This window comes from Adelges cooleyi, unplaced genomic scaffold (assembly GCF_023614345.1).
Source record: "Adelges cooleyi isolate 19-005CV unplaced genomic scaffold, UGA_ACOO_1.1 ACOO_flye_CR_arks_rails_tigmint_CR_PRNA_8, whole genome shotgun sequence".
NCBI lineage: Eukaryota > Metazoa > Arthropoda > Insecta > Hemiptera > Adelgidae > Adelges > Adelges cooleyi.
The window spans coordinates 2,157,468-2,170,998 of NW_026096513.1; the positions used below are offsets into that span (position 1 = coordinate 2,157,468).

The following is a 13,531-nucleotide window of genomic DNA, read 5'->3' on the forward strand; positions in this document are numbered from 1 at the left end:
TACTCGCTACGTTTGTTATCCTAACGAACTGTAAAATATAATTTATCTTGTTACCTTGTTTAAAATAGCAAAAAAATGTAATTTAGCACCAATTCAAGATGATCTTAAGTCAGGAATACTTTAATAATAATAAAAAAAACTCGCTCCGTGATGACTTTAGAGCAAAAACATCGATAATGAAAACGAAAGATGACAATATTTTGGAGACAATGTCATATCCTTTTTTTGATAAACCTAATATTTATTATTTAAAATAGCTACAACTTTTTTTCACATTGTTATTTTCAATACAATGACATTGTCTCCAAAATGTTATCTTTCGATTTCATAATAGATGTTTTCGCTTTAAAACAACCATGAACCTAGTAAAACGCATTCTGCATAGTGTGTTAAATGAAAAAAATATTTAAAAACATTGCCACCCTTGCGGAGTCCTAATCACTAAACTAATAATTTTTTAATTACAGTTTATAGTTTAAGCTTTAAATTAATATTTTGGAAAAAAGTTGCCTATATACCTTACCCCTAATAAATAAGGGGTATCACGCCCTCGCAACGTGTCAAGGAGAGGAACATAATAATATCCATTAGACACACCAATTTAAATATCTACATTATATTTTGATTTGTTTATTTGATTACAAATAAACAACTACAAGGTCGCAAAACTACCTACATATAAAAACAAAAATAAACTCACAATAAGTATCCGATAAGAGTAAAATAATGGTTGTAATCTGCATCAATATTTATTATAATAAAAATGTTTTAATGTTGTATGAGTTATGAGAATATAATTATTATTATAACTATCACATTACAATATCATATAGATTGATCAGTTAATGAACAAAATTGAATACTATCGATTAAATAAGATCTACTTTATTTTTAAAACGCTCAAATACGGGATCATCACTGTTGTTACTATACTGCGATTAAAAGCAAAGCTTTAACAATTATTTTGTACGAGATAAAATAGAATAAAAATTAATTATTATCAAAGTAGAAAATTAGTTCGGTCTTATCAATCAACATGATACAATTGTATGAAAACATTATCATAGAACTTTTTTTTTTTCGTACGAGAAATGCTCTATGATAAGTATTATATATTATTTGTCAAGTGTATTATTTTATACCTCTTAGATTAAAAATTGAAATAAAGCAGATTTCATTGAGAAAAAAATAAGCAATACCGATATTGTACATACGTATTTTGCTTAACATTTGGATTAAGTTTTTTATTTATAACACACTTATGGTTTTGTACTATACTAAATAAAAAGAAGTTATCAGATCTTTTATCGTAAATAGCGTACATTTATTGTTAGTTAGTGTTTATGAATTTCTAGAAGTGAAATTTTTGTTTTTCAATTTGGATTAATTATGTTGGTGCTATACTTAAAATGGTTATTAGTTTACGTTTGGTAAAACAGAGCGCGTGTAGGAAGTTTTTATTGAATACAACAGACGGTCTTGTGTCCATTTTTTATCTTCAGTCTAGATTTTGGACGGTATTTTTCTAGAAAAGCTAGTTGTTTTGCGTTAATAGCGCCTCTTCTTTTCCTTTGAAACAATCGCAAAAATATAAAATTAATATACAAGAGCTACACAATTTTTCATAATTGCGATACCAAAACAATTATATACTTACTCTCTAATCAATTGGACTGCATCTTCGTACTTTAATCCAAGTTCAATGAGTGCCAACGCCACAAGTACTGGAGCACGACCCAAACCAGCGACACAATGTACCGCAACACAAGATTCTTCATCGGCACGAAACTGGTTGCGCAATAGTTCAAACCATTCTTCAATTAACTAATAAGAATATAAATTTCATACTTAGAAACCTCAATAAAGAAACAATACACCCAAAAACTTCATGTGTTTCGGACTGCATTTACCTCATTAGCTGGAGATGTACCATCATCGTAAGCCAAGTCGGTGACCATAATACCTTCTGCTTTTAATTCATCTACTTTATATGTTGGTTCACAAACACGTACTACATGTTTAACATTGTGTCTCTTTAATTCCTAAAAAAATATAATAGTATAACAACAAAATAGTTTATTAATATAGACAAGAATATAAGACTTTTTGATACTTACAGCTAAATAGTTATGAACAGTCTGATCGTTAGGTCTGTCTGTGATCAAAAATCTCATGCCTTTGTAGTCGATTTCGCACGGTGGCGGTCTGATGTCTTTTTGACGCATAATGGCTTCGTTTGTCATTAGGCTGACTTGTAATAGTTACCAGAGAAAAAAAATGGTAAATATTATTTAACGCCCAACAAAAGCCTTTCCTAAATTGAAGGCGTTGTACAGAATAGTCTGTTAGTCCATTAATGGATGAAAATGGATTGTTGTGTTCTTATAACCAACAAGTTATGCTAAATTTTCGAGTAAACGAATATGATTCAACAATAACAATGGATTGGGATCAATGCGTGTTCAGTAAACAAGCATAACATTCAAATTGAAATTATTTAATATGCATTCAATGCGTTGTGTTGTGCTTGACAATATTCACTGCTGTCCAATGACAAATCCATGAAATCAAAGGCTGCTACAGATTTAACAACCTGCAAACATAACATTTACTAGATAAGCTTGATAAAAAAGAAAAAAATAAGTTTGGTAAATAAACGGAGAGCTTATCTTAAACAATTGTTGATATAATTTTCATAATAATTTATAAATATATGTTTACATCACTAAGATACTAAACTTCACTAGCAATGACTTTAGAAACGTCTCTACTGTGGACGTTTCATTTAAAGGATTGTAGCTATTCAAAATGAATGTAATGGCGTTTATCCCCTCGAATAGTTTTCTATATATTACTATCTAATTAAGACTGTGTAAAAAAAAAAAAAAAAACAATAAGTGGTTACATAAATAACTAAAAACTAACTTTACACAATAACAATAACCTTATCTTGTTTTAAAAGTAAATATTTTTTTAAATTTTATATCTCATGATAAACACTATACAACAACAGTGTAGTTGTTACTTGGCATATTATTAATTTACGATTTGATTTATTAAATGTGAAATTAATATTAATATTTATTTACCAACAGAACCGAGAAAACAAATGAAATTAGGTACTACTTAATGATGATTCAATATACATGTTTACTGCATTATAGCTACAAATTAGATGCAAGTATGAAACTAAACTTTTTTCTAGCCAAATTGTTAATAATACATTATAAAATTAAATATATATTAAAAACTACTATAAATTATATTTTTTTTGTGTCAAATTGTTGTGTTCATAATGCTTGTGAAACATGTCACAATATTAAACATTCTAAGGCTTCTGAGGTCGGGTGTAAACAATATCATTATGTAAGGAGCTCTTTCATTTTATATATCTGCGTTTAAAAATAACACTATTATTCATGTACAATGCCAAATAATTTATAAATGTTACAAACATATAATTGATTCAATTGTGATTACTAATTAATTTAATGAATATTGGATACTGGCAAAGAACAATAATTAATGCAAGGTTCATGTTAAATGCCAATCATATTATGTTATTAAATAAAGATGATTTTGATTTGTAGTGGAGTAATATGAAACAATTGAAAAAAAAAAAATGAATAGTTGGTATAACCCAATGCCAACTCTAGGTTAACCTTGACTAAACTTTATTTAATTTTTACCTACGCATGTCAACAGTACCTTTATATAATACATGAGTTGTATTATCAATTTACCTTTGTTAAATGAAACTTTAAAAGAAAAACGACAGTAAATATTAATTAGAATTGTACAACACATATTTTATTAATATCATTTTTAAAAAGTTTTTTTTTTAATAATTTGGTTTTGGATACACATAATATTAGAGCTATTGAATATAAAAAAAAATAATAAGAAATCAACTTTTGACAGCTCTTTAGGAATTATTATTTTAATGAGGGTATTCTATAAAATTAACAAGACAATCAGATCAGAAAAGGTATAAAAGTTAAAAGAAGAAACTTTGATTCTAGACTAATTGTAGGGTCTACAACCTACTTTTACTATGATTAACAAGACACACATCACACTCTTTTCATAAAATAAATTTCACTTTCCCTCGATTAAGCTTTTGGGGTAACAAGTACAATTTCTAAAAAGGAAAATTGCTTAAAACATTAATTTTTTTAACTAACCAAACGATCATAGTAACCGTATCACAGCAGATAAATATTGTATTAACTTTGATAAGGTTTTGTTTGACGGCAGCTGAACAAATAGCGAATAATGAATAATACTGTTTACACAGTTTGCTGCAAATATTCACCAACAATAGACAGACTTATGACGTCTTTCAAGACAATTTCATAGCTTTAATTATAATAGGTATGATATTTATACTACTAACAGATTTTTGGTAATATAAAACCATTTTTGCTTGCATAACAAGTGAACAGTTTTATGAAATTATTTTTTAATTTTCTACCCTGGCTGTGATACCCGTCCATGGTTGAGTATGAGAAACACACAAAAAGGGTTGCCATATATTTCATTGTAGCCGTATAATTCCACTTTTAACAATTAGGTAACAAGGCATGCACAAAAAGGAATTTGGGAAACGACAAAGTTATGGTCGAGTGGCAAGAGGGATTGGTCAAAATATACTTGCCGGTAAAAATTCAGCATAAATCAAAAATCGACTCGGCTATAGCGATGAACGAAATGGAAAGCTTTTCTGCTGGCCACACACGAATTGACAGCGGATGTCAATTAAAGGGGCTACCCTCGAGTTGTTTCGGAGCCGTTCCTATTTAAGGCCAAACGTCACTACTATTTACACACACGCGCGCGCCATTCAACAGAATGTACGTTTCGACATATTAAAACGAATAAATTGGGTAAGCACGAAATTCGGTTGAGGGCGACGCGCGCGACCGACAATGAACAAAACAAAATGTAAATAAAAATGTTCACAACAATTCTAATACTAGAACAATATCGTATAGCCACGGCGATTGGGCGATCCCTGCGGTTTGCTTAGACATAAAAAAAAAAAAAATAAAAACCAACCACCAAATTCGCGTATCGCCAAAAAGTCCCATACAACTACCACTACTTAAATAACAATAGTAAAACTCGGGTTCGTGGTGTTTACCTGCAGTGCTCGATGAATGACCATGGAAGTAGGAGTTAAATCAACGGAAAAATTGCCAAAATCTGTACACATAACAGTACGGCTGAATTTCCCGTTACCAGCCCCGGGTTTTAAATAACATCACTGCCTCTCAACCATCGAGCGAGTGTTGCGCGAGTGTCCGAACCAGGCGCGCCAGCAAGGGAGGAGGGGGGAAAGAGCAGCATAGCGCGCGCCCCCCCACCACTAATGATTTTACGGTCAACGCGGCCGCCGTCGCCGCGCTCCACTACGGAATACCGTGTCCGGATGACGTCACTATAGTCACTACACGCATCACCGCCGTCGTACGATAATTACCGTGCACACAAAATATTATAATATCGAATGGTTTTTTTTTTGTTTCCAATCATTTTGGTCGATTAGGTAAAACAGTAATATTGCAAACATTCCACAATTCAATATTGACGCCAGTAATTTAAAAAAAAAAAATGTTTTAATTGTTTCAATGCATATCGACTAATTACATAATGCATATTTTTTACATTTATAATTATTATAGTAATTAAACCCGTACACCATATTCCAGTGATAATAATAATAATAATAACGCGAATTTAGAAACGTATTTGTCAGTAACCATAATTATGTACCATACATTATTTTGTATCATACAATTTTTTACAGTGGCAGTGCAACCAACTACTACTGTTTTTGTGTCCTGCACAGTCACGGTACTCGAACAAAAAGCGTTTTTGGTATTAAGGTCAAGCCGCCGGCGTTGAGTTCTTGACGGGGAAATTTTGCGTGTGGGTCATTGCCTTAGTCATTACTATTGTTTTTTTTTTACGATTTATTTTTAACTTTCCGGGGGTAGTCGTCGCCCCGGGGGTGGCATACGTAGCGTTTTCTGCAGGACTCGAGGTCACCGGAAAATGATCGATGAAAACACTAGTGAAAAATAAATTATCCTCAACAACATACAACAGGGATTAGGTCATAAAAGATTGAACTTTAAAACTAAATATTAAACCTAAGTTACGTTGCACGTAAAATATTATGTACGAGGACATAATCACAAGATATTTAAATGGCAAACGAAACTGGAAACGTTTACAATTAAAACTGTTTTTTTACCTGATAAATCCAAACGAGTTCACAATAAAAAATTTAAAAAGTACCGTTATAATATGAGTCGAGAGTAGACGAAATAAATCACGGCGTAAACTCATATTAGGTACATTCATATACATCATCACAAAATAGTCTATAGGGATTCACAGGACCCCAACTTTAAAGTGTTTAATAAAATCTAACTATAACCCTTTACAACATAAACTGAACTTTTACCTTAAATGAGAAACTAGGAAGGGATTTAATTATTTTTTGGAACAAGAACCAGAGTACATTCACTTAACAAGATTTAACTCGCTAAATACAAATGGCCACGGGTTTTGTGCCGCGAGTCTAGTTTATTATTTTTTTAAATGTTTCTTAAATTATGAAAACAGGATTAAATCATGCTATGTTTAACGTGTTGTATGTACTTAAACCATTTATGAATTTTGTTTATAATGTGGATTTTAAATTTTCCAAGTTCAGAACTGGAATTATTTTGTTAGTTTATATTTGTTTTTACTTATACTTATACTTATGTTTATTAGACAAAATAAAAATATTATTTTAATTATTAAAAAATTGGGCAAGGATCCCCAGGCGCGTTAGAAGTGAAACTTACGATTATCTATGAGGATAGTTAGATAGGCAATTTATAGGCTTAATAAATAATTAAAAAAATTGTAAAGATATGTTTAGTTGAAAATATATCTTTGTTCATCAATCATCAGTGTCCATAGCTTCATCTAAATCTAAAAATGAGATAATGGAATAATCAACCAACCTAACTAACTTGTACAGCTGTACCGTACACCAATGATCGCCGAATAAGCCTCATGCTACATCTACCGCATACATGCTCGACCGTTTCACTTTTCAAGAAAATTGAAACAAATAATGTCATAAGTACATGGCATAAATACCATAATGAAGTGACTAAATAGTAAAATTGGTTCAGCTACAGTAGACCCTTTTAAATTTGCGAAAAAGAGTGTCAAATTGTATCGTCCAAGGTACTAATTAGTTAGTATTTTGGACAACATTTTTTAATCTATAAAACGGCCAATGGACACGGTCATTACTTAGTATATTGAACCTAAAACAAGATAGGAAAGCTCACCGTGCGAGCGTGCTAAACCTTATCGGTTTCTAAACGCATTTTATACGATAAACTATAATAAATTAAAAATCAACAATCTTCTTCGGAGCTAATAAAATTGTAAATATTGATATTTGTAACCGCACGGCAACGTATTGATACTTGACAACGGGGATATAAGATGTTTAAACTTATAAATGGGTCTTAACGACAAATAGGAAGGAATATTCGGAGCAGCCCCTGCGGAACTTTTTCAAACTCTCCCTGTATGTCTGTTACGGTGAAAAAGTCGTATAAAGTATTTTTAGTTTTTCTTTTTTTACCGATTTTTTATAGTATCTTCGGGCATAAAAAAAATGATTAAAAAACAGATTCTTATGTCAAATCTCAGCTTTCTGAAAAAAATATTTATTTTATTTTCGAGTAACAACAAAAAGTCATGAAAATTGAGTTTATAATCTAAAAGGTTAGTTTTTACGTATTCTCCAAAACTTGAGAATTTTTCTAATATATTCTTCAGAAAGTTGATATAATTTTACATAAAATGTGTACATTTCAAACTAGGTTCTTCTGTAAAAACAAAAAAAGAGAGGTGAAATTTCATAGAAAAGTGGAAAAAAAACGACCCTACAGTAATCAAAATAGTTGAAATAATTATGGGTAAAAATAAGATAATCTTTCTTGTTTTTGATCCATTTTTATATTATATACACAATGCTAAATTGTATCATTTAATTTATGAAACATTTAAACCATTATTTAGAATAACTTAGTAGCCCGAATGAGCTCGAAATTATTTGTATAAAATCGTGTCCCAGTTAAAATTTAACGATTTTTCTAAATTTGGAACGAAGGGTATTAAGGTCACGTCATTTAGCATTTTAATTTTTTACTCACAATGTATAAAAACGACGCTTAAATATATATTATGTAAGTATAACAGACAAAGAGTTATTTACTTTTTCAAATAACTATCATCATATTTTTGTTTGGTAATTTGGTTTGAAGCCACCAATGTGCACTTATGTAAAAAATGCTACAACAAGAATTTCATGTAGAGAATGAACCCATATAATTTAATGGCAATATTTTTGTATCATGTGCATTCTCTTCTGGCGACGGAATTATATGTAGAAAAAAAAATTAAGTGTTTTTTATTCAGTAATCAACATAATATTATTATTAAATCTCAACATTAGCACATCTACTGGCCGCCGACAATAACGAAAAGATAATATCTGGCCACGTGCCTAATGCAGATTGTATATTATAACGCGTGCACATATGTAGTTAAGTCGTACATATTTAAATTTGATACTTTAATGCCCACCACGTTCAATCCTATTATTATTTATTAACGAATTCCATTACATATTGCGTTTGATATTAAACAACAAACTCATTACAAGGATTAATACAAAATTAATGAAAAACCAACAAGCAAATCGTCAGCGCGTTTGTTAGAAGAAACTATAAAGAAAAACAAATTGGATATAATTGAGTTTAACTATAGAAATACTACGTAGCAATGGAAATTAATTACAAGTACAAAACCAATTAAAGTGCACTATAACGACTGCATATTGTAGTCTTGGAAGTATGCGGTTAGGTAATCTTACCTTATAGCGTTTGTAATCACATAGGCTTGTGTATAGTAGAACCGAAAAGTTTATGAGGTCGGTCACCGATGTAAGTACGAGCACACGTGCAATTAATAACAATTAATTAAACGTGAGTTAAAAGGTTAATATATAATCAATTAAAGAGTAGGTGGAACAACGTGTTAGTGTTAATCTGAGTCCCCTCTGTTCGCAATGACAATCTTATATGCTTAACATTTTTTAATTACCTAATTTAAACTAGTGACGATGAGTTTGTAAAAATTAAATAAGTAATTTTTTTGATTTTAAAAATAATAAAATACAGTAAATTTTAAAATCAATGGTACCCAACATAAATTAAGCGGATATGAATTTATAGATTACTTTCTATATTTACTTGAACTTCAAATGCTATCATTAATAAATGAAATATTATGCGCAGTATACAATTCTGATATTTAAAAATAAACTTTATAATTTTTTCCTTATCAATAAATAATTATCATTTGATTTTGATATGATCATAGTTCTGTTTTGTACTGTTATTGTACTACGACTATAGAATTATTATGGTAAATACTAAACTCTAAAGTTTTAAAAGATATAATTTATTTGTACCTCGCCTACATTATAATCTGATTATTTACTTTGGTATATATTATTTACATAACATACATAAAAGGAACAGTCAATAAATTAACGAATAACAACTAACATAATATCAAGTTTGAACTATATGAAATTATACAGAATGGAATTTTGTCAGACTATTGCCGAATATTATACGTTGTGAAGAGCATAACAAATAGTCATAACATTAAATGTACAAGGAAAAATATCACTCGATAATGGCAATTTTGCTATCATAAAATTAGTTTTGGCGTTATTGCATTATTTTAACATTTATAAATATTTTATGACATGATGAGGTCTTTACTTAAATAGATACTATTTGAATACGGAACAACACTTTTTTCATGAGATATATCTACTTAATTATGTAAATAATGTAACATTATTTTATTTTCATTATCATTACACAGTACATAAAATATTATCAAATGCTAGACAACGCAACACGTGACACATTTTCATAACAAATATATTATTACACAATGACTAATCATTTATGCAGTAGCTTGTCTTGTTTTGACCGATCCAGTTGTCGACAATTCACATACACTCAAGCATTAACGATAAGAAATTAGAAAGCGAATTTACTTTAAATATGATCATAGTAGGTTCAACTGACAAACGTAAGCATTTGAGAGCCAATAAAGAATTACAGAAAGTCATTTTGGAGTCTAGGAGGAACAAGAATTTAAAAGGTCACAAAGATTTAAACGCCATCAAACAAACATAAGAGACTGATGTTTGGATTGAATTGAACTGCACACTATATTATAAGCTTGTCAATAATAACTAGTAGAGGCGGGACATAACAAATTTAAATGTTCACTAAACCCCTTGTAAAAGCCACTTAAAGTCTTGTTAATATACTCATATTAGATACAATTTGTTGATACTAAGTTTTTAAATAATTTACAATTACGAAAATTGACTTAAATTTGAATTATACAAATTCTGAATTTAGGTAAGTTACATAATATCTCTCATCCAATATGCAGTATAATAAAAACTTTAAATATTTGAAATTACATAAATAGAACATAAAAGTAAAAAACAAATTATGATACCAATTATTAAGTTGACGTCATTGAAGATATTATATTATTATCACAATTTGAAATAATAATATATATATAATAGGATAACCCAAGGCGATTAACAATATATTATATCCTACACGTATATTATTTTATCGAACTTACCTAACTATGACCTTAACGGGTTTTTGAAAGGAGCTAGAAACGGCTAGTAATAATTTAGGGTTAAGGGTGCTAAGGTTTCTCTAGCTTTATTTAATCACTCCGATTTCGGGGAGGGTATTTACAATATAAATATTGTAAACATTAAACTGAAATATAATATGTTGGAAATAAACCGGGAACAAAATGATTCATAACGAATATAGACACGTTTATCATTGAATACGGCCTTCTTGAAAAAATGTAGATCACCCTCCTATCCACTCGATTAAAATCCTAAAAACGGTGTTGTTGTTGTTGTTGCTTGAAAAGATGTAATAATAGTAATTAAGCAACAATAAAGTGCCACTCGCTTAACTCGGCAGCGTCGCACCAGCAGCGTGCGTTAATTAGGAAATGACGGACATCCTGCGTGTCAATAAAATACGTGTAACATATATCTAATGGACAATGATGAATCCTATTCAAAAACCCAGGTATATTTATAAATAAATATTTAACTACAGATGGGACGGTCGCGCGCGCACGTCATAGCGGTTCATTCTGATACATTTAAAACAACACGAACAGAGTATAATAAAAAAAAAGAAAAAGGAAACAGGTGTCACCTGCAAAGATCTCGTTACACGCCGAGTATAGACACTTCGACAACAGACTTTCCCATTAGTTCTACGTTTATGGTTTGGTAGGTATTCGAATATGCTCACGACCGCGATGTCGGATACAATAAATGATATTACAATAATTATTATGTATATTATATACACCATACACATACATATCAATACTACACCGGAATGTCATTTTTATTACACTAGCTAGGTATTGACATCACTACAGCTGTAGTACGTACGTAATAAAAACTGTTGTAAATTGTAATACAACACAAACAAACGTAATGATTCGTAGGTAACAACAATCGGCGGAATTTATTTATTATAAAAAAATAATGTTATCGGTTTCGATTTCATACATTAAAAAGAATAATAAAATTGGTTTTATACTCCACGATAAGATATGACTTATGAGTGTCATAATATTTTGATGAAAAATACAGTAACGATTGATGACTATCATTCATTTACAAAAATTTAACATAAAACTTGAAAGCACCTAGCTTCCCAATTTCTTTTTTTTTTTTTTTTTTTTAATCGACCAATAATAACAAACGTAATTTTTTCATTTTTGTATTAAAAAAAAAAAAAAAACAAAATAAACATGTTTGAGCTGGATAAAGCTTATATGAGGTATCAGTGTTGCCAAATAAGGAGATTTGTATTATTTACAAAATTATAGGACACATCCATAATATAGGTCCCATATATTATACAAAATTTACTTCGAGATCAATGTTGAACATTTTTTTTTTGTTCTGTAGGCTTTTTATTTCATTAAGTATACTTATTTTTTAGAGTTTACTAATAGTATTTGAAGTTAGACAAAAATGTTATATAAGCGTCTGGATATTGTTATGTAACTTAGAAGCAACCACATACATTTACAAATTGGAATTAGAAATAATGAGATTGCTTTCAAAATGGTTTACGTTTCTACTAATCTTATAATTTATTATAAACACCTAATTATTACTGTAAAATATTTAAAACAATTGTTATTTTTAGTTCTATTATGAGACTGTTTTTTGACAAATATTTTTGAAATTTATAAAAATGTACACGTTTTACTGATTTGTAAACTGAAAAATTCAGTTATAAGGCGGAGGGTTTCTTAAATAGTATTATAGAACAATATCAAATAAATTCGTACACATATAAACATACCTATTCTGTCTGTCGAAAAAAAGTACTATATATTATCTTTCCTTTACGATTTTTAGATATAATGCATTTATTTAATAATTAAAATTATTTTATTTAGTAGTTTAAAATAAATATATTATAACAATAGATTATTATGTATCATAATAGTATTGCTACAAATGAAATTGTGAAAAAAAATCTACAAAAGGAGTGTAATGTATTAATACTAGAAGCCGCGTTGTAACAGATCAATTTAGCATGCAAAGTTATATACAATCTAAATACAACTTATATACAACTTAAGCCTAATAGTTTAACACCTTTATGGCTTCTAACTATATTTACTAAAAAATAGATACTAGAATAAAATTGTGTTTTTAATTATAAAATATAAAAAGATTATCTATTACAATTACACATATTATCGAGTTGAAGAAATTCTATTAATGAACAACTTCATCCCTTATTTCCTTTTTCACTACAATAATTAGACTTATCTAAATACAAGGAATTTAAGTACATATATAAAGTATATAAAAATTCTCTTAAGCGGTATAATACTAAAGTTAGTTAATTATTTTTAGTTGAAAAAACTTACAGTCATAACCATGTAGAATTGTAGTCATTAGAAGTTGTCTTGACGATAATCGTCGTTCATAAATGATTAAGTTCTGTCAAAAAGATTAATAATTTAGAAACCTAAAATTATATAGGGTGTTCCCTTAAAACGATTCTGATGAAACCACATTTTGATACAATAATGAACTGCATTAAAATATATTTAGTGATAATAATCGAATTATCGCGGGGTGTTCATCAAATAAATTGATAAGACATTGAAACCTTTAAGAGTTGAGGAGGGGATGTAAGAATTAAGTTTGCTTTTATTTAAACGTTTAACACTGTGTGCTAATAAAGTATAAACGCCAATAATTAATATGTATAATATTGTATTCCTTGTGGCGTTAAACTCTCAAAAAAAGTTTAATTTTCAGTCGTACTTA

The 13,531-nt window shown here is 29.3% G+C and overlaps 1 protein-coding gene across 2 annotated transcripts; it reads right to left on the bottom strand.

Moving 5' to 3' along the window:
* Window positions 1-600: 600 nt before the first annotated feature.
* On the bottom strand, window positions 601-13,298 carry LOC126845806 (PRL-1 phosphatase). 2 transcript variants are annotated; one of them, XM_050584717.1, is made up of 5 exons: window positions 13,126-13,298; window positions 2,118-2,593; window positions 1,911-2,042; window positions 1,658-1,824; window positions 601-1,569 (listed from the first exon to the last, which is right to left on the bottom strand). In XM_050584717.1, the coding sequence occupies exons 2-5, from the start codon at window positions 2,241-2,243 to the stop codon at window positions 1,458-1,460; spliced, it is 537 nt and encodes a 178-aa protein (XP_050440674.1). In that variant the 5' UTR covers window positions 2,244-2,593; window positions 13,126-13,298; the 3' UTR covers window positions 601-1,457. The 2 variants fall into 2 exon arrangements, with proteins under 2 accessions (XP_050440674.1, XP_050440672.1); XM_050584715.1 differs by lacking the exon at window positions 13,126-13,298 and adding an exon at window positions 5,144-5,296.
* Between the last annotated feature and the right edge of the window lie 233 nt (window positions 13,299-13,531).